Source organism: Marmota monax, unplaced genomic scaffold, assembly GCF_021218885.2.
Source record: "Marmota monax isolate L192 unplaced genomic scaffold, Marmota_monax_Labrador192_F-V1.1 WCK01_AAM20220418_F8-fsc00122, whole genome shotgun sequence".
In the NCBI taxonomy this organism is placed as follows: Eukaryota; Metazoa; Chordata; class Mammalia; order Rodentia; family Sciuridae; genus Marmota; species Marmota monax.
Window position 1 is genome coordinate 6429472 of NW_026695223.1, and position 27200 is coordinate 6456671.

The window sequence follows — 27200 nt, forward strand, 5'->3', positions numbered from 1 at the left end:
CTCTAGAGCACACATGAACTTTCGAGCAATGTTAGAGTCTGTAAACAAGTCAGGATGGCGCCTGGAAAATGTTAGAGTCTGTAAACAAGTCTGGATGGCGCCTGGCAAAATGCCAGAGGGAGTGGTTTGTGAAGTAACACCAGAGAGCCATTAAGTGTGGAGATTTCTTATTGGTTGACTGATGTATCTAGTTTATGCTAATTAGATAAGTTGTGTGGAATGTATAAATACTGCTCCTGTCCTGCAGTAAACGGCTTCCACTCCTGCTGTATCAATCTACACAAGTTGTTCGTCACCCCCGGTTATTTTGCTGCAGCCGGACTGCGGCAGAGCAATTCACATCTTTGTTTCCTTTCTGGTTTCCAATATTGTGGGTAGTCAGAATGTGAGCTCTAACTGTAGTAACTGGAGATATTATTGTTTTGACAATACTTAACTAGTCACTTTCCTGTGTGTTTATCATTAGACAATGGTACACTTGCCATTTTCCTCAAGCTATATATGGTACCATGTACCAGCTCAGAGAAGGAAGGCTGTACACTACGCTTTACTTCCGCCCTGTGGAGCATGGTTCTTGGCTGCATGGCCTTTGCTTCTAGCAGCAGATATGTCCTGGGCAATGAGTAGAACTCTGTTAGAGGCTAGAGAGCCCAGTACCAGGGCTGTTCTTGGGATACAGACCTGTGATCCCAGAGCGCTTAACTTCTGTCTGCTTACCCAGTGGTTCTCGTGGACACTAAAGTCCCCCAGACATCAAGAAAACTCAAAACATGGATAAAAAGAAGAAGAAAACACAAAAGGAAGTGACATTGAAATATTTCTTAAAATAAGCACAAGTAACGGACTGGCTATTAACAACATGTTTGATTTGGGCTGTAGCTAATCCTTACCATATATGGCAGTGTCAAGAATGACACAAAAAATTAATCAATATAAGCATGAAGGAATAAAAACTTTATGTTAGGAATCATAACGGACACAACATAGGAGAACCAGATAAGGAAAGGTAAAAAACACTAGTTGGAAAACAGATTCTCACTATGTCTGGTGATGAGGATGAACAAGAGCTTGGGGTAAGCTAGGTACACCTGAGCCCCTGATGGACCATGAATGAGACCAGTGCTGGAATCCATGGAGGAGGCTGGCTCTTAGTGTCCACTGTCCTATGAGTTCTCAGGGAGGGCTTGTGGGGCTGGGGATCCCATTGGTCAGGCAGGCTGGTGGTCAGCATGGAAAGCAGGACGTGAAGTAGAGAAAGGTCAGCACACACTGGAACCACTGACACCCTTTATGCTCTTCTTTTTTACAGTGCTGGGAATCGAACCCAGGGCCTCATGTGTACCTGCCCAGCACCTCTGATCCTCTTTTTCACAGCTTCACATCAATGGTGATTTTAGAGTGATAGCAGGCATTTGATTTTCCCTGGATACTTTTAGACATTGCTTCACCCAGAACCGTACATACCACAAATGAAATTCTCAGAAATATAATCCTGCTTAGCTAGGTTGACAATGTATCAAACACCACAGTGAGTGCTTCTCAAAAACAACAGGAAGATTTTGCTCTGATCTGGGGGGTTTCTAGCCTCTTCTTCCCAGAAAAAGCACAAAGCTGGGCCCCAGACCATCATAGCAAGTACTCCTAGGAAATCATTACCAAGATAGTTACATTGTGAAGAGGCGCCATTCCAAGAGGCCCAGCCAACCAGGAAAGGCAAATGCAGTCACAGTACCATGCAGATGCCCTTAAGAGCATACGTTAACACTGATGCAATGCAACACTTAAATTTTTTGATAAAAAAATTTCACTGTGTCACAATATGACAGTACGCTGTTACAGAAATGAAAGTGTGGTGCATTGGGGAAAAAAAAACTTTCAGCTCCATTTTTGTTGTTGTTGTTGGTTTGTTTCTTTCCTTCTAATTTTTTTATAATTGCTAGACTTTTTCAAAACTGGTCCATTAAAACACCTAGCCCAGCAAGTTCAGCCATGAGTTGCCCTGGTGCTATTACTTTGAATATAAGACATAGAAGCTAAATATTGAGGCAAATGCACTTACTGCCCAAATGTATGTCCCTTGGGCTCCTAAGAAACTCTATTAAATCATTACAGAGTTCTACGTCTCAGAGCATCTTCTATACATTTGAGAAGGCTGCATCTTGTATCACTATGAAAGTCCACCACCAGGGGGCAGATGAGAGCACCCCAGGACCCTGTGTTCAGGCGCCCATCCTCCAGGGCTGGGAAAAGGAAGAAGGGGGCACATGGTCAGACCTCCCCAGAGAAGGAGGTGTGAGGCCAACGCTGAAGATGCTGCTGCTCCTGCTGCTTCTGGGGCCCAGTATGAGCCTTCTCCTGCCTGGGAGAGTGGGAGTGTGTGTGCGTGTGATGATGTGAGTGAAGTGTGCCAGGCATTGTGGAGTGTGTGTGCTTCTAAAAGTGAGAGGGTGCGTCCAGGCTGTCTGAAGTGTACAGGGTGAGGCACCAGTTAGGGGAGATGGGGGATTATGACCCAGCAAGTCAGAGGATGCTTGGGGACAGACAGGGATTCTCCAGGGGCTGGGGGAAAGGTGATGGCAGAGGCTGAGTGTCCTGGGTCCTGTGTGACTTGGTCCTGCTGGCCTCTTCTGTCCCTGTGTTTCAGCAGGCTCTGGGCTTGGTGCTCATGTCACTCAACATCCAAGCAGGGCCATCTGTAAGAGTGGGACCTCTGTGAAGATCGAGTGTCACTTTGTGGACATCCAGGCCCTAACTGTGTTTTGGTACCGTCAGTTCCCCAAACAGAGCTTCGTCCTGATGGCAACCTCTAATGTGGGATCTGAGGGCACCTACGAACAAGATTTTGTCAAGGAAAACTTTCCCATCAGTCACCCCAATGCCTCCTTTGCATCTCTGGAGGTGACCAGCGCACATTCTACAAACAGCAGCTTCTACTTCTGTGCAGGCAGTGACACAGCACTGGGTGGAAGTCAGAGACCTAGGCAAGAAGGGTTGCAGCAGCCTGGCCCTCCCCCACAGACCCCAGGGGCCCTGTAGGAGGAGCCTGGGGGAGGGAAACCGCAGCTTCTCTGAGACCACTGGGAGTTTGTGTGTGTGTGTGTGTGTGTGTGTGTGTGTGTGTGTAGACAGAGAATCTGTGTGGATGGTTGTGGGGGAGATTTTGTCTAGACCTAGAAAAATGGGAATAAAATTTGGCCAATAAAGTGACCAACTCATACAGAAAACTCTCCTATATTTGAAGAGCTGGATCGTTGCCTAACTCTAACATACGTTCTTGATCAATGTACATGTGATCCCACAGCTAGAGCTGTAGACATTCTACACATTGCAGTACATTTCCACGGTGTTTCCTTTGTTAGCTGGCTCTCTAGGGCTGTTCAGCATGATCTTGTCACCATGCTGGACCCTCAAGACCAAGAGAAGTCATGAGGCAACCAGACAGAGAGAGTTACTCATAGAGGGATCCACTGCTGAGGTAAAACCCGTCTGCAGGTACAGAGTGTATCTGAAACATACCCAGAGAAGGTTTTGCTGAGCTGTTCTTGGGATTGGGGTCGATAGTGAGAGAAGGCAGAGGAACCCTGTAATGAAGACTGAAGATTTCACGGCTGACAGATCTACAAAGTTCTGTCAGAAGGTAGAAGATGACCAGTTGAGCAGTGAAGGCAGGGCCTTGGAGAAATCGTTTTCTAAGAGCAAACCAATATGACATTGACCAACAAATCCGCAGGATCTGATTTTAAAAAGCAAACTACGTTGGTATCCATTTATGAGATCAAAAAATTTTGTCCAGTAAACATGTGAAGAGATGGGACAAGGGGACCACACACATCTGTCTCGCATATGATTGTGTGGGGCGGGGAAATGTTTCAAAGGCCCACAGTTTAGTATTAGGTAAATAACCATGCATTGACAAGCAATGCCTGCATGTTTAAATCACAGGTTAAGATTGATTAAGTCCTATGCATAAAAAGAGGGAAAAAAATCAAATATATGAAAGGTTTACATAGGATTTGAGGTCTTGTAAATGGGGGATGAAAAACATTAACTTGTGAGAAATGGGGAGCAGAATCACAAGTGGTTCAGCCACCATCTAGTGGCTTGTCCATTTAGGATGCTGACCATCATCTGATGATGATGATAAATAGCCATGTTTTCCATCGTCCACACTTGCCATTTCCCCAAAGCAAATCTTTAGCATGTACCGACTCAGAGCAGAAAGAGACACACCATGCTTTACCTCTGCCCTGTGGGACAGGATTCTTGGCTGCATGGCCTTTGATTCCTGGCAGCTGATGTGTCCTGTGCAAAGATGTGGAACCATGTTAGGGTCTCTCAGACCCCAGTACCAGGGATCTTCTTGTGCCACCCACCTTCCCTGTGATCCCAGAGCTCTGACTCTTACTCAGTGGTTCTCGTGGACACTGAAGTTACCAGGACATCAGGAAAAGTCATCACATGGATAAAAAGAAGAAAAAAAACACAAAAGAAAGTGACATTGAAATACTCTACAAATAAGGACTGATAACAAACTGGCTGCTGAAAACAGGCTCGGCCTGGGCTGTAGCTAATCCGTACTATCTACCGCAGCGTCAATAATGAAACAAAAATGAACCAATATGAGTGAGAAGGAGTCATGATAGGCATCAGACCTGACTCAACCTGGGGAGAAAGTAGATTAGGAAAGGTCCAAAACTAGTTAGAAAAAAAAAAAATTCTAATGAGGTCTGGTAGGGGGATGAGCTGGAGCTTGGGATAAGTCAGTTAGAGGAAGCCCCTGGATGGACCATCAATGAGGCCAGTACTGGGATCCACAGAAGGAGGCTGACTCTTTGTGTTTATTGCCTCACGAGTTCTCAGGGAGGGCCGATGGGTTGGGGGTAGCATTGGTCAGCCAGGCTGGTAGTCAGCATGGACAGCAGGACATGGAGTAGAGAAAGGTCTGCACACTGGAACCACTGGCACCTTTATTCTCTCTCTCTCTCTCTCTCTCTCTCTCTCTCTCTCTCTCTCTCTCTCTCTTCTGTGCTGGGAATGAAACCCAGGGCTTCAGGTGTACCCATCAAGTGCTCTACACCTGCCCAGCACCTCTGATCCTCTTTTTCACAGCTTCACACCAATGATGATTTTACAGTGATGGCAGGCATTTTATTTTCCCTGGATACTTTTAGGCATTTCTTCTCCATGTGATCAACTCTAAGCCAAACCAGAACCATACATACCACAAAGGAAATTCTCAGAAATATTGTCCTGAGTAGCTAGGTTGACAATGTATCAAACACCACAGTGAGTGCTTCTCAAGAAGAACAGGAAGATTTTGCTCTGATCTGGGGGGTTTCTAGCCTCTTCTTCTCAGACAAAGCACAAAGGTGGGCCCCAGACCATCCATGGCAAGTACTGCTTAGGAACTCAATGCAGAAGTAGGTGGCCCAATTCCAGAGGCCCAGCCAACCAGGAAAGGCAAATGTAGTCAAGACCCTGCTGATGGCATGCCGCAGATATATTTACAAGGATCCAATGCATGATTAAATTTTTATGTTAAAGTCATTTTCACTAAATCACAAATATGATTTGATGATTTGTGTCTTAATATCACTTTTTTAACTCTCTGCTCCAGAGATCTGTTACTAAATACAAAGTGGTGGTACTACCAGCAGGCTATTCTCAAAATGAAAGTGTGGTTCTTTTTGAAAAACCTTTCAGCTCTACATTTTTCTTGTTGTTTGTCTTGCTTGTTTTCTTCTGATTATTTGTAATTGTTAGGCTTTTCCAAAACTGGCCCATTGACATACCTAGCCCAGCATGTTCAAATTGAAAGCGTTCATTAAACCACACAGGATGCATTTCCATTCACCAGTACTTAGTGTGACCTGCATTACAGTAAACTCATGATAAAGTAGTGTCATAACTTCCTTTACCTGAAAACACACAGGGTAAACACATGTATTTTTAGTCTTAAGACCACTGACATGTGAGGGGAATTGTCATGAGATGGTCATGAGAGGAAGAGCTTGATGGAAGGTGACAAGTGCCTTCAACTTGATTATGGAGAAGCACTGAACCTCCCGCCCAGGTGCTGCCCTGACACTGTGGATTCATGAGGCAGTGTGGGCCTCTAGTGCAGTGATTGACAGCTTGAGATGTCTTGGTGCCATTATTTTAAAGATAGGATAAAAAAGCTAAGGATTGATTAAAATTCATTTACTACTCAAATATATGTCTCCTTTTCCATCTAAGAAACTTGCTAAATCATGCCAGAGTTCATGGTCCCAGAGCACCTTCTAAACATTTGAGGAGGCTGCATCTCCTATCACTGTCATGGACCACCACCAGGGGGCAGATGAGAGCACCCCAGGACCCTGTGTTCAGGCGCCCATCCTCCAGGGCTGGGAAGAGGAAGAAGGGGACACATGGTCAGACCTCCCCAGAGAAGGAGGTGTGAGGCCAACGCTGAAGATGCTGCTGCTCCTGCTGCTTCTGGGGCCCAGTATGAGCCTTCTCCTGCCTGGGAGAGTGGGCGTGTGTGTGCGTGTGCTGGTGTGAGTGAAGTATGCCAGGCATTGTGGAGTGTGTGTGCTTCTAAAAGTGAGAGGGCGCGTCCAGGCTGTCTCAAGTGTACAGGGTGAGGCACCAGTTAGGGGAGGTGGGGGATTAGGACCCAGGGAGTCTGAGAGGATGCTTGGGGACAGACAGGGATTCTCCAGGGGCTGGGGGAAAGGTGATGGCAGAGGCTGAGTGTCCTGGGTCCTGTCTGACTCTGGTCCTGCTGGCATCTTCTGTCCCTGTGTTTCAGCAGGCTCTGGGCTTGGTGCTCATGTCTCTCAACATCCAAGCAGGGCCATCTGTAAGAGTGGGACCTCTGTGAAGATCGAGTGTCGCTTTGTGGACTTCCAGGCCCAAGTTGTGTTTTGGTACCGTCAGTTCCCCAAACAGAGTTTTGTGCAGATGGCAACCTCTAATGTGGGATCTGAGGGCACCTACGAACAAGATTTTGACAAGAAGAACTTTCCCATAAGTCACCCCAATGCCTCCTTTGCATCTCTGATGTTGACCATCGCACATTCTGCAGACAGCAGCTTCTTCTTCTGTGCTGGTGACACAGTGCTGGGTGGAAGTCAGAGACCTAGGCAAGAAGGGTTGCAGCAGCCTTCCCCTCCCCCACAGACCCCAGGGGCCCTGTGGGAGGAGCCTGGGGGAGGGAAAACCACAGCTTCTGTGAATGAGACCTCTGGGAGCATGTATGTAGGGGCATTGTGTGTGTGTGTGTGTGTGTGTATTGTATGTATGTAAATATAGGGATAATTGAGGTGTGGACAGTTGTGGGGAGGATTTTGTCTAGACTTAGAAAAATGGGAATAAATTTGGCCAATAAGCTGACCAACTAACAAGGAAAGTTCTCCCATATTTGAAGACCTGGATCGATGCCTGACTCGACCATATTGTTGTCCATATGCTCTTGTTGACTCTCTGTATAATCCCACAGCTAGAGCTGTAGACATTTCCACACATGGCTGTACATTTCTATGAGGATTCCTTTAGTAGCTGACTCTCTACAACTGATCAGCACTATCTTCTCACCATACTGGACTCTCAAGAGCAAGAGATAACATGAGGCAACCAGGCAGACAGAGTTACTCCTAGAAAGAATTACTGCTGAGGTATCCTGTGGGTTCTTGATGATGAACAGGAGAAAGAACATAGGCGGGAACCCCCGCTGCAGTTACAGAGAGTATCTGGAACATACCTAGAGAAGATTTTGTTGAACTGCTCTTGTGATTGCGGTCAATAGTGAGAGAAGGCAGAGGAACCCAGTAATGAAGACTTTAGATTCCATGGCTGACAAATCTAGAAAATTCTGTCAGCAGGTAGAAGTTGAGCACTGAAGGCAGGTCCTTGGAGAAATCATTTTCTAAGGGGAAACAAAACATGACATTAACCAACAAATCAGCAGGATCTAATTTACAAAAGAGCCAAGTACATCAGCTCCATTTATTAGAAGAAGAAAATGTATCCATTTAAACTTGAAGGGATGGAACTAGGTAACCACACAGCATCTGTCTTGCATATGGTTGTGTGGGGAGGGGGAGAAGTTTCAAAGGCCCATAGTTCAGTGTTAAATAAATAACCATGCATTGACAAGCAATGTCTCCATGTTTTGAATCACAAGTTATGATGGATTAAGTTCTATGCATAAAAATTGTGAGAAAAAAACAAATATATGAAAGAGTTACAGGGGATTTGAGGTCTTGAAAATGGAAGATGAAGAGCATTACCTAGTGAGAACCAGGGAGCAAAATGGAGCAGGTTCAGCCATCACCAAGTGGCCTGACCATAGAGGACGCTTACTATCATCTGCATTGCCTTTTTCTCAAGAAAATCCATAGCATGTACCAGCTCAGAACAGAGAGAGATATATCACGCTTTAACTCTGCCCTGTGGAACAAAATTCTTGGCTGCGTGGTCTTTGATTCCTGGCAGCAGATATGTACTGGACAAATAGGTAGAACTCTGTTAGGGGCTCTCAGACCCAGTACGAGGGATCTTCTTGTGTCATTTTACCCCTGCTTCCTCCGACCCCATGATCCCAGAGCTCTGACTCTAATTTCTGGGTGCTTACCCAATGGTTCTTGTGGACAGTACAGTTCCACAGACATCAAGAAATGACATCTCATATAAAAAAAAGAAGAAAAAAATTACACAACAAATTGACATTGAAATACTCTCAAAATAAGGCCTAGTAACATATGGGCTATTGACAACATGTTTAGCTTAGATGTGAGTGATCCATACTGTGTATGGCAGTATCAATAATGACACAAAGATTAACCAATAGGAGCATGAAGGAATAAAAAAGGTATGAGAGGAATTAGACCTGACCCAACTTAGGGAGACACTAGATAAATAAGGTTCCACAAAACTAGTTAAAAAAAAAACAATTCTAACGTGCTCTGGAGATGGGGGACAAAATGGAGCTTGGAATAAGCTAGGTTCACCCCGTCCTGGATTGACCGTGAACAACGCTGGTGCTGGAATCCATGAGGGAGGCTGGCTGTTTGTGCCCCATTCCCCCTGAGTTCTTAGGGAGGGCTGGTGGGGCAGGGTGTCCCATTGGTGAGCAGGACTGGGGATCAGCATGAACAGCAGAACGTGGAATAGAGAAAGGTCAGCACACACTGGCACCACGGGCAACCTTTATTTTTTTTTTTTTTTCCAGTGCTGGGAACCACACCCAGGGCTTCATGTGGACCTGTCAAGTACTCTAACACCTCCTCCCCAGCACCTCCCATCTTCTTTTTCACAGCATAATGATGATTTCAGAATGACAGGCACTTTATTTTCCCTTGATAGTTTTAGGCATTTCTTCTCCCTATGATCAACTCTAGGCCAACCCAGAACCATTCATTCCACAATGGAAATTCTCAGAAATATTGTCCTGTGTAGCTAGGTTGACATGGTAAAAGAACACCACAGTGAGTGCTTCTCAACAAGAACACGAAGTTTTTGCTCTCATCCTGGGGGCACTTCCAGCCTCTTCTTCCCAGACAAAGCACAAAGCTGGGCCTCAGATCACCCATAGTAAGGAGTCCTTAGCTACCCAGTGCAGAGGTAGTTTCATTGTGAGGTGGCCCAATTCTAAGAGGCCCAGTCAACCAGGAAAGACAAATACAGTCACAGGACCATGCAGATGCCCTTCAGCAGATACATTAACACTGATGTAATGCAATAGTTATATTTTTAGGATAAAAATCCTTTTTTTTACTATATCACAAATAAAATTTGGTGGTTCAAGTCTTAATTCAATCTTTTAAGCTCCCTGCTCCAGAGAACTATAAAAAAAAATTACATGAAAGTAAAAACAGAGTACTGTTCTCAAAATAAATGTGTGATGCTTTGGAAAAAACCTATCAGCTCTAAGAATTTTTTGTTTTGTTTTGTTTGTAATTGCTAGACGTTTTCAAAGCTGGTCCACTAAAACACAGAGCCCAGCATGTTCAAATAGAAAGAGTTCCTTAAATCACCAAGAATCCATTTCCCATGGGCATTACTAGTGTGACCTCCATTTTAGTAAAATGATGTAAATTAATTACTGTCATAACTTTCTTTACATGAAGACTTACAGGATAAACCAGCATTGTTTTTAGAACCAAGTCCACTGAAATGTGAGGGGAATTGTTATGAGATAGATGGTCATGAGGTGTAGAGCTCACTGGTAGGCAGGAAGTGCCCTCACCTGATTATAAAGAAGCACTGAACTTTCAGCCCAGGTGCTGCTCTGGGCACTGAGAATTCACAAGATAGAGCCGGCCTGTAGTCCAGTGATTAACAGCCATGAGTTGTCCTGAAGGGATGACTTGAAGATAGCACAAGAAGCTAATGATTGAATAAAATGCATTTACTACCTGAAAGTATGTCCCCTTTGCCACCTAAGAAACTCGCTGAAATTGTCCCAGTGGTATGGGTCTCAGAGCACCTCTACACATCTGGAGGTTGACCTGGCAAGCCTCTGAGGCCTTCTCCAGCAAGATGGTTCTTTCACAGGAAGTTGGAAGCTCCTTGTATCACTGGCAAGGGCCACACCAGGGGGCAGATGAGAGCACCCCAGGACCCTGTGTTCAGGAGCCCATCCTCCAGGGCTGGGAAGAGGAAGAAGGGGCACATGGTCAGACCTCCCCAGAGAAGGTGGTGTGAGGCCAACGCTGAAGGTGCTGCTGCTCCTGCTGCTTCTGGGGCCCAGTATGAGCCTTCTCCTGCCTGGGAGAGTGGGAGTGTGTGTGCTTGTGCTGGTGTGAGTGAAGTATGCCAGGCATTGTGGAGTGTGTGTGCTTCTAAAAGTGAGAGGGCGCGTCCAGGCTGTCTCAAGTGTACAGGGTGAGGCACCAGTTAGGGGAGGTGGGGGATTAGGACCCAGGGAGTCTGAGAGGATGCTTGGGGACAGACAGGGATTCTCCAGGGGCTGGGGGAAAGGTGATGGCAGAGGCTGAGTGTCCTGGGTCCTGTCTGACTCTGGTCCTGCTGGCATCTTCTGTCCCTGTGTTTCAGCAGGCTCTGGGCTTGGTGCTCATGTCTCTCAACATCCAAGCAGGGCCATCTGTAAGAGTGGGACCTCTGTGAAGATCGAGTGTCGCTTTGTGGACTTCCAGGCCACAACTGTGTTATGGTACCGTCAGTTCCCCAAACAGAGCTTTGTGCTGATGGCACTCTCTAATGTGGGCTCTGATGTCATATATGAACAAGGTTTTGACAAGGAAAAGTTTCTCATCAGTCACCCAAACCTCAGCTTTTCATCTCTGAAGGTGACCAGCGCACATTCTGCAGACAGCAGCTTCTACTTCTGTGGAGGCAGTGACACAGTGCTGGGCGGAAGTCAGAGACCTAGGCAAGAAGGGTTGCAGCCGGTACCTCCCCCCACACAGACCCCAGGGGCCCTGTAGGAGGAGCCTGGGAGAGGGAAGACCACAATTTCCTTCGAATGAGAACTTGAGAGCATAGGTTTGGGGACAGAATTCTAGATAAGAATCTGTGTTGAGTGTTGGAGTTGTTTGTCTTGACCTAGAAAAATGGGAATAAAGTGATCAACTGACATAGAAAGTTCCCCAAATATTTGAAGACCTAGATCTTTGCCTTGCTCTTCCATGTTGGCCAGATGTTCTTGCTGAATCTATGTGAAATCCCACAGCTAGATCTGTAGGTGATTCTACACGTTACTGTACATTTCTATGATCTGTCCTTTGGCAACTGGCTCTCTAAGACTGTTCAGTACCATCTTGTCACATGCTGGACCCTCAAATCAAGAGAAAACATGAGGCAACCAGGTAGAGAGAGGGGTTCATAGAAGGATCCACTGATGAATTTCCTGTGTGTTGTTGATGATGGAGCAGGAGAGCCAGAGAGCACAGCAGGGAGCCCTGTCTGCAGCTACACAGCTTATCAAACATACCTAGGGAAGGTTTTACTGAGCAGCTCTTGAGATAGTGCTCCATAGTGTGAGAAGGCAGAAGGTAGCCTGCAAGGAAGACTTCATATTACAGAGCTGGCAGACCTAGAAAGTGCTGTCAGAAGGTAGCTAATAAAAAGTAGAACAATGAAGGCAGAGATAATTTCCTAAGAGAAAGCAAAAAAATGTCACAGACCAACAAATCTGCATGATGCAATAAAGAGTGAACAAAATATATTAGCACCATTTATTAGAAGAAAATGTGTCCAGGAAACATGTGAAGAGACAGGACAAGGAAACGACTGAGCATCTGTCTTGCATATTGTTGCGTGTACCGAGGGAAGAATGTTTCAAAAAGCCACAGTTTAGTATTAAGCAAATACCACACATTAACAAGCAATGCCTGCAGGTTTTGAATCACAGCAAGATTGATTAAATTCTATCATTTAAAAAACAAGAGAAAAACAAATAACATGAAGGGTTACAGAGGATTTGAAGTCTTGAAAACAGAGAATGAAGAGCATTGCCTAGTGAGAACCAGGGAGCAAAACCATGGTGGCTCAGCTACCACTAAGTGTGTCCGTAGGGGACACTTACCATCATCTACACTTGCCATTTTCCTCAAGCAAATCTTATTATGTACCAGCTCAGAGCAGAGAGAGATACATCATGCTTTACCTCTGCCCTGTGAACACAATTCCTGGCTTCATGGTCTTTGATTCTTGGCAGCAGATATGTCATGGGCAAAGATTCAGAACCCTGTTAGGGGCTATCAGAGGGCTTTTCTTGGGCTGATGTCCCGTAATCCCAGAGCTTTGATTCTATTTTCTGCTATTTTCTGCTTATCCAATGGTTCATGTGGACATTAAAGTTCCCCAGACACCAAGAAAAAGATAAAAAGAAGACAAAAAGAAGGATAAAAAGCAGAAAAAAATTACAAAACAAAGTCACACTGAAATACTCTAAAAATAAGCACTAATAATGTACTGGGTTTTGACAACGTGTTTGGCCTGGCCTGTGGTTAATCGATACTATGAATGGCAGTGACAATAATGACACTGAAATCAACCTGCACAAGCATGAAAAAATAAAAAAATTTATCATAGGAATCAGACCTGACACAACTTGAGGAGAAACTAGTTTAGGAAAGGTCAAAAACTAATTAGGAAAAAAAATATTCTAATTAGGTCTGGTGATGGGGAACGAAATGGAGCCTGGGATGAGTTACATACATGAAAGCCCTGGATGGACCTTGAAAGAGGCAGGGGCTGGAATCCATGGAAGATGGCTGGCTCTTTGTGTGCACTGTCCCACGAGTTCTCAGGGAGGGCTGGTGGGGCAGGGTGTCCCACTGGTGAGCAGGACTGGTGTCAGCATGGACAGCAATATGTGGAGTGGGGAAAGGTCTGCACACTGGAACCACTGGCACCTTTTATTCTCTTCTTTTTTCAGTGCTGGGAATCAAACCCAGGGCCTCATGTGCACCTGTCAAGTGCTCTGACACCTGCCCAGCACCTCTGGTTCTCTGTGTCACAGCTTCAATCAATGATGATTTCAGAACAACGCAAGGATTTTATTTTTCCTTCAGACTTTTTGCATTTTTTTTCTCCCTGAGATCAACTCTAAGCCAACTCAGAACCGTACATACCACAAAGGAAATTCTCAGAAACACATTTCCTGCTTAGCTAGGTTGACAGGTAACAGGACACCACAGTGAGTGCCTATCAAAATGAACAGGAAGACTTGGCTCTGATCCAGGTGGCTTCCAGCTTCTTCTTCTCAGACAAAGCACAAAGCTGGGGCCAGACCATGCATAGCAAGGAGTCCTAGTGCCACACTGCAGAAGTAGTTGCCTGGTGAGGTGGCCCATTCCAAGAGGCCCAACCAAACAGGGCCTCTTGCTGTCACAGGACTAAGCAAATGTCCTTTGTCACAGACAGTAACACTGATGTAATGCAATAATCATATTTTTATGATAAAAATTATCATTATATCACAAATATGATTTGATGGTTCAAGTCTTAATATCACTTTTTTGAAAAAATGATTTTTTAGTTGTGGATGGAAACAATACCTTTTATTTTTATTTGGTGCTGAGGATTGAACACAGTGCCTCATATGTGCTAGGTGAGTTGAGTGTTCTTCCACTAAGCCACAACCCCAGCCCTTAATACCACTTTTTTAAGCTCCCTGCTCAAGACAACTATAACTAAATATTAAGTGAAACTACAACCACTAGGCTGTTAGCAAAATGAAAGTGTGGTGCTTGGGAAAAACTTTTCAGCTCTGTATTTTTGTTTCTTTGTTTTCTTTAATTGTTTTTTTAATTGCTAGACTTTTAAAAACTATTCCTTTAAAAAACCTAGACCAGCATGTTCAAATAGAAAATGTTCCTTAAACCACCTAGAATTCATTTCATACTTGTGTGTACTTCATAATAGTAAAATGATGATACATAAATTATTGTCATAACTTTTTTTTACCTGAATACATACAGGATAAATGAGTATTTATTAAGAATCAAATTCACTGAGAAGGGAATTATCATGAGATGGTCATGAGGAAGAGCTTGTTGGAAGGTGACAAGTGCCTTCAACTTGATTATGGAGAAGCACTGAGCCTCCAGCCCAGGTGCTGCCCTGACACTGTGGATTCACAATGTAGTGTGGGCCTGTAGTGCAGTGATTGACAGCTTGAGATGTCTTGGTATGATTACTACCAAGATAGGACAAAGAAGGTAAGGATTGAGTAAAATGCATTTACTACTCGAATATGTGTCCTATTTTCCACCTAAGAAACTTGCTAAATCATTCCAGAGTTCATGGTCCCAGAGCAGCTTCTATATATTTGAGGAGGCTGCATCTTGTATCACTGTCATGGACCACCACCAGGGGGCAGATGAGAGCACCCCAGGACCCTGTGTTCAGGAGCCCATCCTCCAGGGCTGGAAAAGGAAGAAGGGGGCACATGGTCAGACCTCCCCAGAGAAGGTGATGTGAGGCCAACGCTGAAGATGCTGCTGCTCCTGCTGCTTCTGGGGCCCAGTATGAGCCTTCTCCTGCCTGGGAGAGTGGGCGTGTGTGTGCATGTGCTGGTGTGAGTGAAGTGTGCCAGGCCTTGTGGAGTGTGTGTGCTTCTAAAAGTGAGAGGGCGCATCCAGGCTGGCTGAAGTGTACAGGGTGAGGCACCAGTTAGGGGAGATGGGGGATTAGGACCCAGGGAGTCTGAGAGGATGCTTAGGGACAGAAAGGGATTCTCCAGGGGCTGGGGGAAAGGTGATGGCAGAAGCTGAGTGTCCTGGTCCTGTCTGACTTGGTCCTGCTGGTCTCTTCTATCCCTGTGTTTCAGCAGGCTCTGGGCTTGGTGCTCATGTCTCTCAACATCCAAGCAGGGCCATCTGTGAGAGTGGGACCTCTGTGAAGATCGAGTGTCGCTTTGTGGACTTCCAGGCCTCAACTGCGTTTTGGTACCGTCAGTTCCCCAAACAGAGCTTCGTCCTGATGGCAACCTCTAATGTGGGATCTGAGGGCACCTACGAACAAAGCTTTGTCAAGAAAAAGTTTCCCATCAGTCACCCAAACCTCAACTTTGCATCTCTGGAGGTGACCAGCGCACATTCTACAGACAGTCAGAGACCTAGACAAGAAGGTTTGCAGCAGCCTGCCCCCCCCCGCACCCCCCCCCGCACACCCCCCCGCCCTGCACACACCCCAGGAGCCCTCTAGGAGGAGCCTGGGGGAGGGAAAACCACAAAGAGGAGTTGGACAGAGAATCTGAGTGTGGAGGATTGTGAGGGTTTTTTCTCTAGACCTAGAAAAATGGGAATAAAATTTGTCCAATAAAGTGACCCGCTGACATGGAAAATTCCCCAAGTATTTGAAAACCTGAATCTTTGCTGACTCTGCCGTGCTCTCCATATATTTTTCATGAGTCTATGTAAAGTCCCACAGCTAGATCTGTAGACATTTCTGCACATGACTGTACATTTCTCTGTTTCTTGTGGCAAATGGCTCTCGAGGATGGTTCAGCACTATCTTGTCAGCATGCTATACTCTCAAGATCAAGAGAAATCAGAAGGCAACCAGTCAGAAAGAGTTAGTCATAAACAAATCCACTGCTGTGGTAAATCCCTTTCTGCAGGTACAGAGCATATCTGAAAAATACCTAGAGAAGGATTTGCTGAACTTCTCTTGAAATAGGCTACAATAGTGCAAGAGCCAGAGGAAGTCTGTAAGGAAGACTTAAGATTACATGACTGACAGATCTAGAAAGTTCTGTCAGAAGGTAGAAGATAACTGGAACACTGAAGGCAGGATCTTGAAGAAATCATTTCCTAATAGATGATTTCTCCATTGACAACAAATCTGCTTGATCCAATAGAAAATGAGCAAAATGCATTGGCATTCATTTTTTTTAGAAGAAGAAAATGTATCCAGTATGTATATGAAGAGATGGGAGAAGGAAACCACTTTGCATCTGTGTTACATATTGATGTGTTTGGAGGGGGAGATGTTTCAAAAGCCCATGCTTGAGTTTTAGATAAATCGCCATGGATTGACAAGAAATGCCTGCCTGTTATGAGACACTGATAAAGATTGATTAAGTTCTGTGCATAAAAAAAGAGAGAAAAAATAATACATGAAGGGTTACAGGGGATTTGATGTCTTGAAGATGGAGTATGAGGAGCATTACCTGTGAGAACCAGAGAGTGAACCACAGTGGTTCAGCCACCACCAAGTGGCTTGCCAATAGGGGATGCTTACCATCACCTACACGATGATGATGATAGATAGCCATGTTTACCATTATCTACACATTCCATTTTCCTCAAGCAAATCTTTAGCACATACCAGCTCAGAGATACATCTAACTTTACCTCTGCCCTGTGGAGCATGATTCTTGGCTGTTTGCCCTTAGAATCGTGGAAGCAGATGTGTCCTGGCAATGAGTAGAACCCTGTTAGGGGCTATCAGATCCCAGTACCAGGGCTGTTCATGGGCCACAGTCCTGTGATCCCAGAGCTCTGACTCTATCTTCTGTCTGCTTACCCCACCGTTCTCATGAACGCTAACGTCTCCCAGACATCAAGAAAACTCATCACGTGGATAAAAAGAAGAAAAAATTATGAAACAAAGTCACACTGAAATACTCTAAAACTGAGGACTAGTAACATACTGGCTGTTAACAACATGTTTGACCTGGCCCATGACTAGTCTATACTATATATGACAATGTCAATAATGACACAAAATTAAGTAGCACAGCCTGAAGAACTAAAAATTTTATGTTAGGAATCAGACCTGACACAATTTGGGGAGAAACTAGATTAGGAAAGATCCAAAACTAGCTAGGTAAAAAAAAAAAAAAAAAAAAAAACTCTAAGTAGGTCTGGTGATGGGGGACAAACTGGAGCCTGGGATAAGTTAGGTACACGAAAGCCCTGGATGGACTGTGCATGAGGCGGGGGCTGGAGTCCATGAGAGGAGGCTGGCTCTTTGTGTGCACTGCCCCATGAGTTCTCAGGGAGGGCTTGTGGGACTGGGTGTCCCGTTGGTAGCGGGGTTTGTGGTCAGCATGGTCAGTAGGACGTGAAGTAGAGAAAGGTCAGCACACACTGGAACCACTGGCACCCTTTATTAACTTCTTTTATTCAGTGCTGGGATTCAAACCCAGGGCCTCATGTGTACCCATCAAGTGCTCTAACAGCCAACCCAGCACCTCTGGTCCTCTTTGTCACAGCTTCAGATCAATGATGATTTCTTTTTTTTTTTTTTTTTTAATTTTTTATTGTGGGTTGTTCAAAACATTACAAATTTCTTGACATATCATATTCCACACTTTGATTCTAGTGGGTTATGAACTCCCACCTTCACCCCATACACAGATTGCAGATTCACATCAGTTACACATCCATTGATTTACAAATTGCCATACTAGTGTCTGTTGTGCTCCGCTGCCTTTCCCATCATCCACCCTCCCCCCTCCCCACCTCTCCCCTCCCCTCCCCTCCTCTCTCTCAATGATGATTTCTTAATGATGGCAGGTATTTTACTTTCCCTGAATACTTTCATGCATTTCTTCTCCATGTGTTCAACTCTAAGCCAGACCTACACAAATCACAAAGGAAATTCTCAGAAATTCTTTTGCTGCTTAGCTAAGTTGGCACAGTAACAAAACACCTAGTGAGTGCCTCTCAAAATAAACAGGAAGGTTTTGCTCTGATGAGGGCAGTTCCAGCCTCTTCTTCCCAGACAAAGCAAAAGCTGGACCCCAGACCATCCATAGCAAGTACTCCTTTGCTCCACCCTGTAGTTACATTGTGAACTGGCCTCATTCCAAGGGGCCCAGCCAACCAGGAAAGGCAAATGCAGTCACAAGACAGTGCAGATGACCTTAGGAACATATATTAACCCTGATGTAATGCAAAAGTTTTATTTTTAGGATAAAAATCTTTTTCATTATGTCACAAATATAATTAGATGATTCATGTCTTAATTCTACCTTTGTAAGCTCCCCACTCAAGAGAACTTTAACTAAACATTAAGTAAAAGTACAACCAGTAGGCTGTTCTCCAAATGAAAGTGTAGTGCTATGGGAAAAAAAACTTTCAGCTCTACGTTATTTTGTTTGCTTTTGATTTTTAAAAAAAAAAAAATATTTGTTTTTTAGTTGTAAGTGGACACAATATTTTTATTTTACATTTATGTGGTACGAGGATCGAACCCAGTACTTCGTGCCTGCTAGGCATGCGCTCTACCACTGAGCCACAACCCCAGCCCTCTTTTGATTATTTTTTTTTTTTTTTTGGTAATTGCTAAATTTTCTCAAAACTGGTCCATTAAAAGGCCTAGCCCAGTATGTTCAAATAGAAAGCATTCCTTACACCACCGAGAATTCATTTCCATTGGCCAGTACTTAGTGAGATCTACATTACAGTAAAATGATGATAAATTAATTACTGTCATAACTTTCTTTACATGAAGACATACAGGATAAATGAGTATGTTTTTCTTTTTTTGGAATCAAGTCCACTGACATGTGAGGGAAATTGTCATGAAATGATCATGAGGGGAAGAGCACTTTTGAAGATAAGAAGGGCCTTCAACCTGATTATAATGAAGCACCAAGCCTCCCGCCCAGGTGCTGCTCTGGGCACTGTGGATTCACAATGCAGTGTTGGCCTGTAGTCCAGCGATTTACAGCTGTTAGATGTCTTGGTAAGATTACTTCGAAGATAGGATAAAAAAGCTAAGGATTGAGTAAAATGCATGTCCCCTTTTCCACCTAAGAAACTCGCTTGAATCATCCCAGAGTTCTAGGTCTCAGGGCAGCGACTATATATTTGCTAAGGCTGCATCTTGTATCACTGGCAAGGATCACCACCAGGGGGCAGATGAGAGCACCCCAGGACCCTGTGTTCAGGCGCCCATCCTCCAGGGCTGGGAAGAGGAAGAAGGGTCAGACCTCCCCAGAGAAGGAGGTGTGAGGCCAACGCTGAAGATGCTGCTGCTCCTGCTGCTTCTGGGGCCCAGTATGAGCCTTCTCCTGCCTGGGAGAGTGGGCGTATGTGTGCGTGTGCTGGTGTGAGTGAAGTGTGCCAGGCATTGTGGAGTATGTGTGCTTCTAAAAGTGAGAGGGCACGTCCAGGCTTTCTCAAGTGTACAGGGTGAGGTACCAGTTATGACCCAGGGAGTCTGAGAGGATGCTTGGGGACAGAAAGGGATTCTCCAGGGGCTGGGGGAAAGGTGATGGCAGAGGCTGAGTGTCCTGGGTCCTGTCTGACTCTGGTCCTGCTGGCCTCTTGTGTCCCTGTGTTTCAGCAGGCTCTGGGCTTGGTGCTCATGTCTCTCAACATCCAAGCAGGGCCATCTGTGAGAGTGGGACCTCTGTGAAGATCGAGTGTCGCTTTGTGGACTTCCAGGCCTCAACTGTGTTTTGGTACCGTCAGTTCCCCAAACAGGGCTTTGTCCTGATGGCAACCTCTAATGTGGGATCTGAGGGCACCCACGAACAAGATTTTGAAAAGGAAAAGTTTCCCATCAGTCACCCAAACCTCAACTTTGCATCTCTGATGTTGAACAACGCACATTCTACAGACAGCAGCTTCTACTTCTGTGCTGGTGACACAGTGCTGGGTGGAAGTCAGAGACCTAGGCAAGAAGGGTTGCAGCAGCCTGCCCTCCCCCACCAAAGACCCCAGGGGCCTTGTGGGAGGAGCCTGGGGAAGGAACACCACAGCTTCTGTGAATTAGAACTCTGGGAGCATGTGTGTCTAGACCTAGAAAAATGGGAATCAAGTGACCAACTGACATGGAAAGTTCCCCCATATCTCAAGACCTAGGTGTTTGCCTGACTCTGCCAAGTTCCTATGTTTTTAATAAATATACATGTAATCCCACAGCTAGAGCTGTAGACACGTCTACACATTGCTGTACATTTCTATTATGTTTCCTTTGGTAACTGGCTCTCTGTGACTGTTCAGCACCATCATGTCACCATGCTGTTCCCTCAAGATGGAGAGAAATTATGCAGCAACCAGGCAGAGAGTGTTACTTATCGAAAGATCCAACACACTGTAAGTATCCAGGTTGTTATTGATGATGGAGGAGGAGAGACAGAGAGCACAGGAGGCGAACTCCCTGTGCATCTACAGAGCATGTCTGAAACACCTAGAGAAGGTTTTGCTGAGCTGCTCTCAAGATACAGTTCAATAGCGAAGGTAGAAGGAAGACTTCAGGTTACATGGCTGAAAGATCTAGAATGTTCTGTCAGAAGGTAGAAGATGATAAGTGGAACACTGAAGGTAGAAATCATTTCCTAAGGAAAAGCAAAAAATGATACTGACCAACAAATCTGCATGATCCGATAAAAAATAAGCAACATACATTAGCACCATTTATTAGAAGAAAATATGTCCAGTAAATATGTGAAGAGAGGGGACCAGGAAACGACTGAGCATCTGTCTTTCATATTGTTGTGTGGGGAAGGGGAGGTATTTCCAAAGCCCATAGTTTAGTTTTAAGTAAATAACCATGCATTGACAAGCAAGGCCTGCATGTTTTGAATCACAGGTTAAGACTGATTAAATTCTGAGCATAAAAAAGAGAGAAAGAAATGAATGTGTAAAAGTGTTACAGAGGATTAGAGGTCTTGACAATGGAGGATGAAGAGCATTACCTACTGAGAACCAAGGTGGCTCAGCCACCACCCAGTGGATTTCCCTCAGGGGACGCTCTGCCAACCAGCAGACTCACGCCTTGTAAATGCCTTTACCACAGAGAGCAGGGGCTCAGCATGAAAATGAAAGCATGCAGATAAGATCTTGCCCTTGACCACAGTGGGACTTAAAATAGGATGGGAACTGCTACAGAATAAAAGCACATACAGACGTTGATGAGTTGTTTTCACCCAACAACAATTCACAGATTGGGCAGTGCTAGATCCCAGGTGGTTTGGGGTCCATGGAGACCCGGCGGGCAGCTTTCACAAGGTGTTCTCAGAAGCAAGACAAAGAAAACACATGATTGGTCAACGTGGAAAGACCTTAGGTACAGTCTAGTTGGCAGTTCCTGATTGGTTGAGCTGACGGTTTGTTTTCCTAGGTGATGACCATTCACGCCGACTTCGGTTTGGGGTTGCTAACCTAAGAACTCAGGAATTCAGATCTGCTAACCATGATAGCTTCCCAATTAATTGTTTTAACAAAGCCAGTTTAGCAATGGATCACATTATACCTACATGATGACAGGGTCCATTTTGCCATTGCTGATTAAATAGGTTTAGTCCCCTCAGACTGTATTCATTGCCATGGAAACCAAGAACCCATAAACTGCTGCCTCCTACTCTGCCAGTGTTTTCAGCCTCAAGAAGAGAGCTAGCAAAATAGCTCTAAATATTCCACCACCCGCTTCAGCACTGGTACCGGGAAGACATGAGCACTCAAGGCTCTGGCCTGAAACACAGTCAGAAAGAGGTGACATGCCTGCCGCATGCAGTCAGTTATTCCCCCTCTACACTAAGCTGAAGGGTACTGCAGTGTCTGTGGACATGGATGAGTGCTGTGGCCAGACTGCCTTCTGCACTTCAGCTCACCGTTAGAGACCCAGCCAGCTGCCCACATGCATTACCATAGGAGGATATGGCCATAGTGTCAAATATAACCCATCCAAATTGGTTCTGTCCTCCTCGGAATATAGCCATCAAAATAAAATCCTATAACACTTCTTCCAAATATTTGATGATATAAATGATCAATTCCTTTTAATTATAACTCTTTCTTTCAATTTTCTATCTCTGGGCTATGTTATATTTAAATCCAAGTTCACCTTTAAGACAGATGCTTGTCTCCCCCTCCCTGCCCCACAATACACACACACACGCATACACACACACACACACTCTTAAGGGAGGCATCTGGTTCTCCAGAAATGGAGACACCATGCGGAGAATTTCACAGGTTTAGAGGGAGACAAGGTCCCTTAGGACCTCAATGTCTTTTAACACACACCCCTATTCTGAGCACGCACTTCTGTCTTGACATCTTATCTTACAGGATTTAATTGGGTTGAAATGCCAGTTGTATGGGACAACTGACATTGCAATTCAATAGCTCAAAAAATAATTTCTGGGGCTGACTCACAGAAGTCTTGACACGTTTGCAATAGTACATACATCGGAGGTGCCTAAAGGTGATAGATTGATTAGTTCCTTGATGATTTCAAACTGCTGCTGCCATTTTCTTCCATTGGAATATGAAAAGCAGTTGGACTACTTTTGACTACCTGTGGTGGAATACCCATGAATATGTGTGCCTTTTATCTGAAAACTACTCTCAGATACTATTTTAAAAATCAGCAACATTCAGTTTTTACCTAAGAAAAATGGAATGTGGCTAATTTACTGCAGCTGACTCTTAATCAAATGTTTCCTGACACTGTATATTTAGTGGGTATCCTCCTTTTGAGAAAAAATATGGGGAAAAACATTCAGTATTATTCCTAAACACTTTATATCAACTTGAGCTCGAGTAAATTCAGTGGGACCATGGGTAATGAAAGACAATGCAAGGAAAGGAATTTAAGGAAGATGGAAGAGCCAGTGCAAAGTGTTCCAGGCAGGAGGGAAAGAAGAGATTGGAAGGGTTGGAAAGGAGTTAGCAATGATGGAGAAGTAGAGTGAGGGAGGGTGAGGACAGGGTGAGGCTGAGAGATGGAGGGAGACATCGGACCACCATGGCCTTACAAGTCAAGATAATTGGTAAGGAATTCAACATTAAGTTTAAGGAGTCACTAGAGCATTACATTTGACCTCTGTCTTAATCAGATCTCTGGGTAATAATCAGATCACCTGGGCTGCCATGGGAAGAAATAAAGGACCATGGAGAGGAGGCAGCATTTTACCTCTACCCTCTTAAGGTTTTTTTCACTAGTCCTGAGAATTAAACTGACATATGACAGATCAACAGGAGAAAGGTAAACAAATTTGATACACATTTTTATATGACATGGGATCCTTCAAAGGAAAAAAGACCCAGATATGTAGTTGGAGTTGAACTTGAACGCTTATGTACCAAATCAGACCGAGAGTAGTAAATCATGGAACTGTGATAAGGCAGTTGGCTTGGGCCAGGGCAGTTAAGTCAATGGAGAAATGGTGAGGAAGATAGGAATAGTCTAACAAGGGTTGTTTGTGCAGATTTCTCTGCACTTTGACTTCCTGTCCTTGAGGATGAGAAAGGTACTTTCCTCTTGCACAGGGAGGGCACAGTGTTTACAAAGTCAACCTAAAGACTTGGTAAGTGCTTAGGTATGAGCAGCAACAGATGGGGGTGGAGTCTGAGGTTGAATATGACTCCTTCAGCAGATGGATTAGGAGGACCAAATGAGGAGGATCACGGGTTACTCTGAGATTGGGGTAAATTAAACTCTGAGGCAGAATCCAACTAGAAATGTGCAAAAAGCCATTGGCTGTCCTGAACTCAGAAAATGGATGTGCAGGAGAAGTAAACATTGGAGACACTTAGCACAATGTGGGTCTTTCTGTAGGAAAAAAAAAAAAAAAACCCTTTGGTACCTAAAGCACTCACCTGGAAAGAGTTGTTAGCTGCCAAGGATACTTCAGGCGAGGTGCTTAGGACTGGTTGGAAGCATGATCCCTTGTTGATGGAGCATGCAATTCAAAGAGCAGAGAATTTAGGACAGAGACTCAAGTAGCACAGTCACCTTGAATGGTGGCAAGAAAAGGTTTAGAAGACAAAGTGTACCCATAAACCTTCAACCAATGTTAAATGACTCACTGTGCAACAGGGTAACAGTTCTGTGGAGTCATGTCACCATACACATGTGTTTCTTGTTTCCTGATTTCCTTCAGGCACTTGAGATGCCTTGCTTCGATATTGCTATAACCAGGTGTGGAACTGGTACCAACTCATCTCAGGTGGGGCAGAGGCAGCCAGGAACAAGGGGCATCAGATGAGTTTGTCCCTCTCACCACTAGGTGGCAATGTGGGTCTTTCTGTTAAAAAAAATAAAAAGCCTGTGGCTCTTAGAGCCCAGATACACTCACCTGGAAAGAGTTGTTAGATACTAAAGATACTTCAGATGAGATGCTTAGGACCAGAAGAATGATTTTCAAAAATACCCTGAGAGGCCAGTTGGTCCCATAAGAAGCAAAATTAATCTTACATTTCATAATTGCCAGAGCATTTACTGCATATCTGGCACCTATAATCGTTCAATTCATAAATGAGTGAAACATCATTTCTACTCTACAATGTATTGTATTTGCAGCCAGTAGGACAAGGAAAAACCATGTGCATGAGAAGGAAAAGGAAGTAATTCTTATTAGATGATAAGGTTGTTTCCAAAGATCCAGACACTACAAAGAAGCATTGTTGTTATTAATAGCTAAATTTAGTTAAGTTTACTGAATTCCTTAATTTTATTGGTGTTTTTTTCCTTGGGGTTTCCTTTGGGCTTTAGCAATTTTTCTACTGGATATTTGTGAATTTAATTAATAAATTATTACTTCATATGTCTAAAAATGTATTTAAAAAACCTTGAAATAAGTAGAGATATTCACTGTGATCATGAGCAAATGAATGCAATAGAAAAGTATTCCTGTTTCTGTAATATCATTTATTTCTGTAATATAATATACATAATGATATTACAAAACCATAAGATTTTTTTCACAAAATTTGACAAAATAATCTAAAATTATAAGTGAACAAGAATGTCAAGAATAGCAAGATAATACTGATGAAGTACAAATTGAAGTGATTTGTCCTACCAATTATCAAATTATTTTATAGTTTAAGATAATAAAAGTTGCATAAGTAAATAGGCAAGTGGAAAAGAATTGTAAGATGAAAAATAGTCCCATGCATATATAGGAATTTGACATATAACAGAGCTGTCATTGCATATATATGAGGGGTGATGTAATATACAATGAGTTATCCTGTGACAAATGTTATCCACACAAAAAAAGATGTACTAAAAGGCTTCCCCACCGCATAGGCTAAGATAAATTACAAATGGATTAAATGCTTAAGTGCAAAATTCAAAATGTTAAGAGTTTTAGTAAATAACAAAGGAGTATATCTTCACAAACTTGGGTTACAGGAGAATTCCTTGTAAAGAATAAGAAAAAATACACCCAAAAGAAAAGAAGGGCACATTCAACTAAATTAAGAAATTGAACAAAAACCATCATGAAGAGAGTGAAAACAAGCCACAAATTGAAAAGCAATACATTCAGCGAAAAAGGTTTAGTATCCACAACATATAAAGAACAGTTACAGTTACAAATAAATAATAGCTAATCAGCCAAAATGAGTAGCTAATCAGGCAAAAGACAGCTTACAAAAAATACTGGCAGCCTATAAATACAATAAATATCTTGAACATCCTTGGCAACCAGAGAAGTTAAAACTGAAACTATATTGTACAGTGAGATAAAATTTTAACCCAACTGACAAGCAAAATTAAAAGAATACTGAATCGTCATTGTAGTCCTAGATATAGAGCATTTGAAATCACTCATGAACTGTTAGTGGAATTATTTACTTGACTTAATCAGTTGGAAAGCATGTTGTCATGTTTTGTAAAGTTAAATAAAACATGTTAAATAAAGCACACTTTTTATATTCCCAGAAATAGAGAATATCTTGCACCTAGGCATGCAGAGACATGTTCAGTTACACAATACCATTTGCAGTAGTACAAACAATTGAGAGGTGGGGAAGTGGCCATTAATTCAAGAATGGATAATGAATTCAAAAAAATTAATATAATGGAATATTAAATAGTAGTGAAAATTGATTCTCTAGAATATTCTATGTCAATGTGAGTTAGAATGAAAAACTAATGTCATATGAAACTATGAACAGAATAATTCTCCCTAGACACATTTCAAAGACATACAGTATCAAATAATACAGACTTTACACATTCTAATATAAATGCTAAGAACTATAATGAAAAGCAAGTAAGTTACAGCTACCAGGACATGGGCTAGAAAATTCTCAGCTAAAATCCATCTCTTAAGCTAACTGGGAGTAGGAATATATATTGCATATTTGTATAGCGTATGTATTGCATATTTGTTACAAGCATTTAATTCTTTGAAGTAGCTGCTATGTGATAAATGTGGCAGAAACTTTGATTGCTGTGACAGAGTAGTGACTCATTATCTAGGATGGAACGGAGCAGGAAGGAGGGAAATTGACAAGTTTAAAAAGCAAATAAACCGGGTGCAGTGGCACATGCCTATAATTCCAGGTGCTCGGGAGGCTGAGGCAGGAGGATAGTGAGTTCAAAGCCAGCCTCAGCAAAATTGAGGCACTAAGCAACTCATGAGTCCCTGTCTATCAATAAAATACAAAATAGGGCTGGGGATGTGGCTCAGTGGTCTAGTGCACCTGAGTTCAAACTCTGGTATGAAGGGGGGAAAAAAAGCAAATAAATAATATGTAAGTTATTTTATTAAAAGAATAGAATAGTCAGTCACAGAAGAAGAAAATAAAAACAGCCTAAAAGTCACACTGTCCATATCCACCAGGGAGGTCAAAGCCTGCCCTCCCACACCCTGTGAAATGTCTCATGCCACGTGCTCAGGGGCTTCAAGGCTGAGGAAATTATCACATTGCAAGGAGGTTGCTGAAGGAGGACGAGGAAGCCTGTACTAAAGGTGGCCTCTCACTGCGTCTCCCAGAGCCAACCATGTGCCTCAGATGTCTCTGCTGTGTGGCTCTGGTTTTCTG

General features: G+C 43.7%; 1 protein-coding gene and 3 gene segments (V, D, J or C); all 4 read left to right on the forward strand.

Moving 5' to 3' along the window:
* The first annotated feature begins 915 nt into the window (after positions 1-915).
* Positions 916-3099, forward strand: LOC124086122 (uncharacterized). Of its 2 annotated transcripts, none has more exons than XM_058575743.1 (2): positions 916-2341; positions 2648-3099. In XM_058575743.1, the coding sequence occupies exons 1-2, from the start codon at positions 2050-2052 to the stop codon at positions 3034-3036; spliced, it is 681 nt and encodes a 226-aa protein (XP_058431726.1). In that variant the 5' UTR covers positions 916-2049; the 3' UTR covers positions 3037-3099. The 2 variants fall into 2 exon arrangements, with proteins under 2 accessions (XP_058431726.1, XP_046290099.1); XM_046434143.2 differs by having other exon boundaries at positions 917-2341; positions 2645-3098.
* A 2913-nt stretch (positions 3100-6012) lies between these two features.
* LOC131423808 (T cell receptor beta variable 20-1-like) lies at positions 6013-7495 on the forward strand. The segment is given in 3 exon segments: positions 6013-6487; positions 6794-7242; positions 7484-7495. Coding segments are annotated over 3 exon segments (630 nt in total).
* Positions 7496-14887: 7392 nt separating this feature from the next.
* On the forward strand, positions 14888-15660 carry LOC131423809 (T cell receptor beta variable 20-1-like). The segment is given in 2 exon segments: positions 14888-14979; positions 15284-15660. Coding segments are annotated over 2 exon segments (408 nt in total).
* Positions 15661-19364: 3704 nt separating this feature from the next.
* On the forward strand, positions 19365-20276 carry LOC131423810 (T cell receptor beta variable 20-1-like). The segment is given in 2 exon segments: positions 19365-19466; positions 19756-20276. Coding segments are annotated over 2 exon segments (552 nt in total).
* The last annotated feature ends 6924 nt before the right edge of the window (positions 20277-27200 follow it).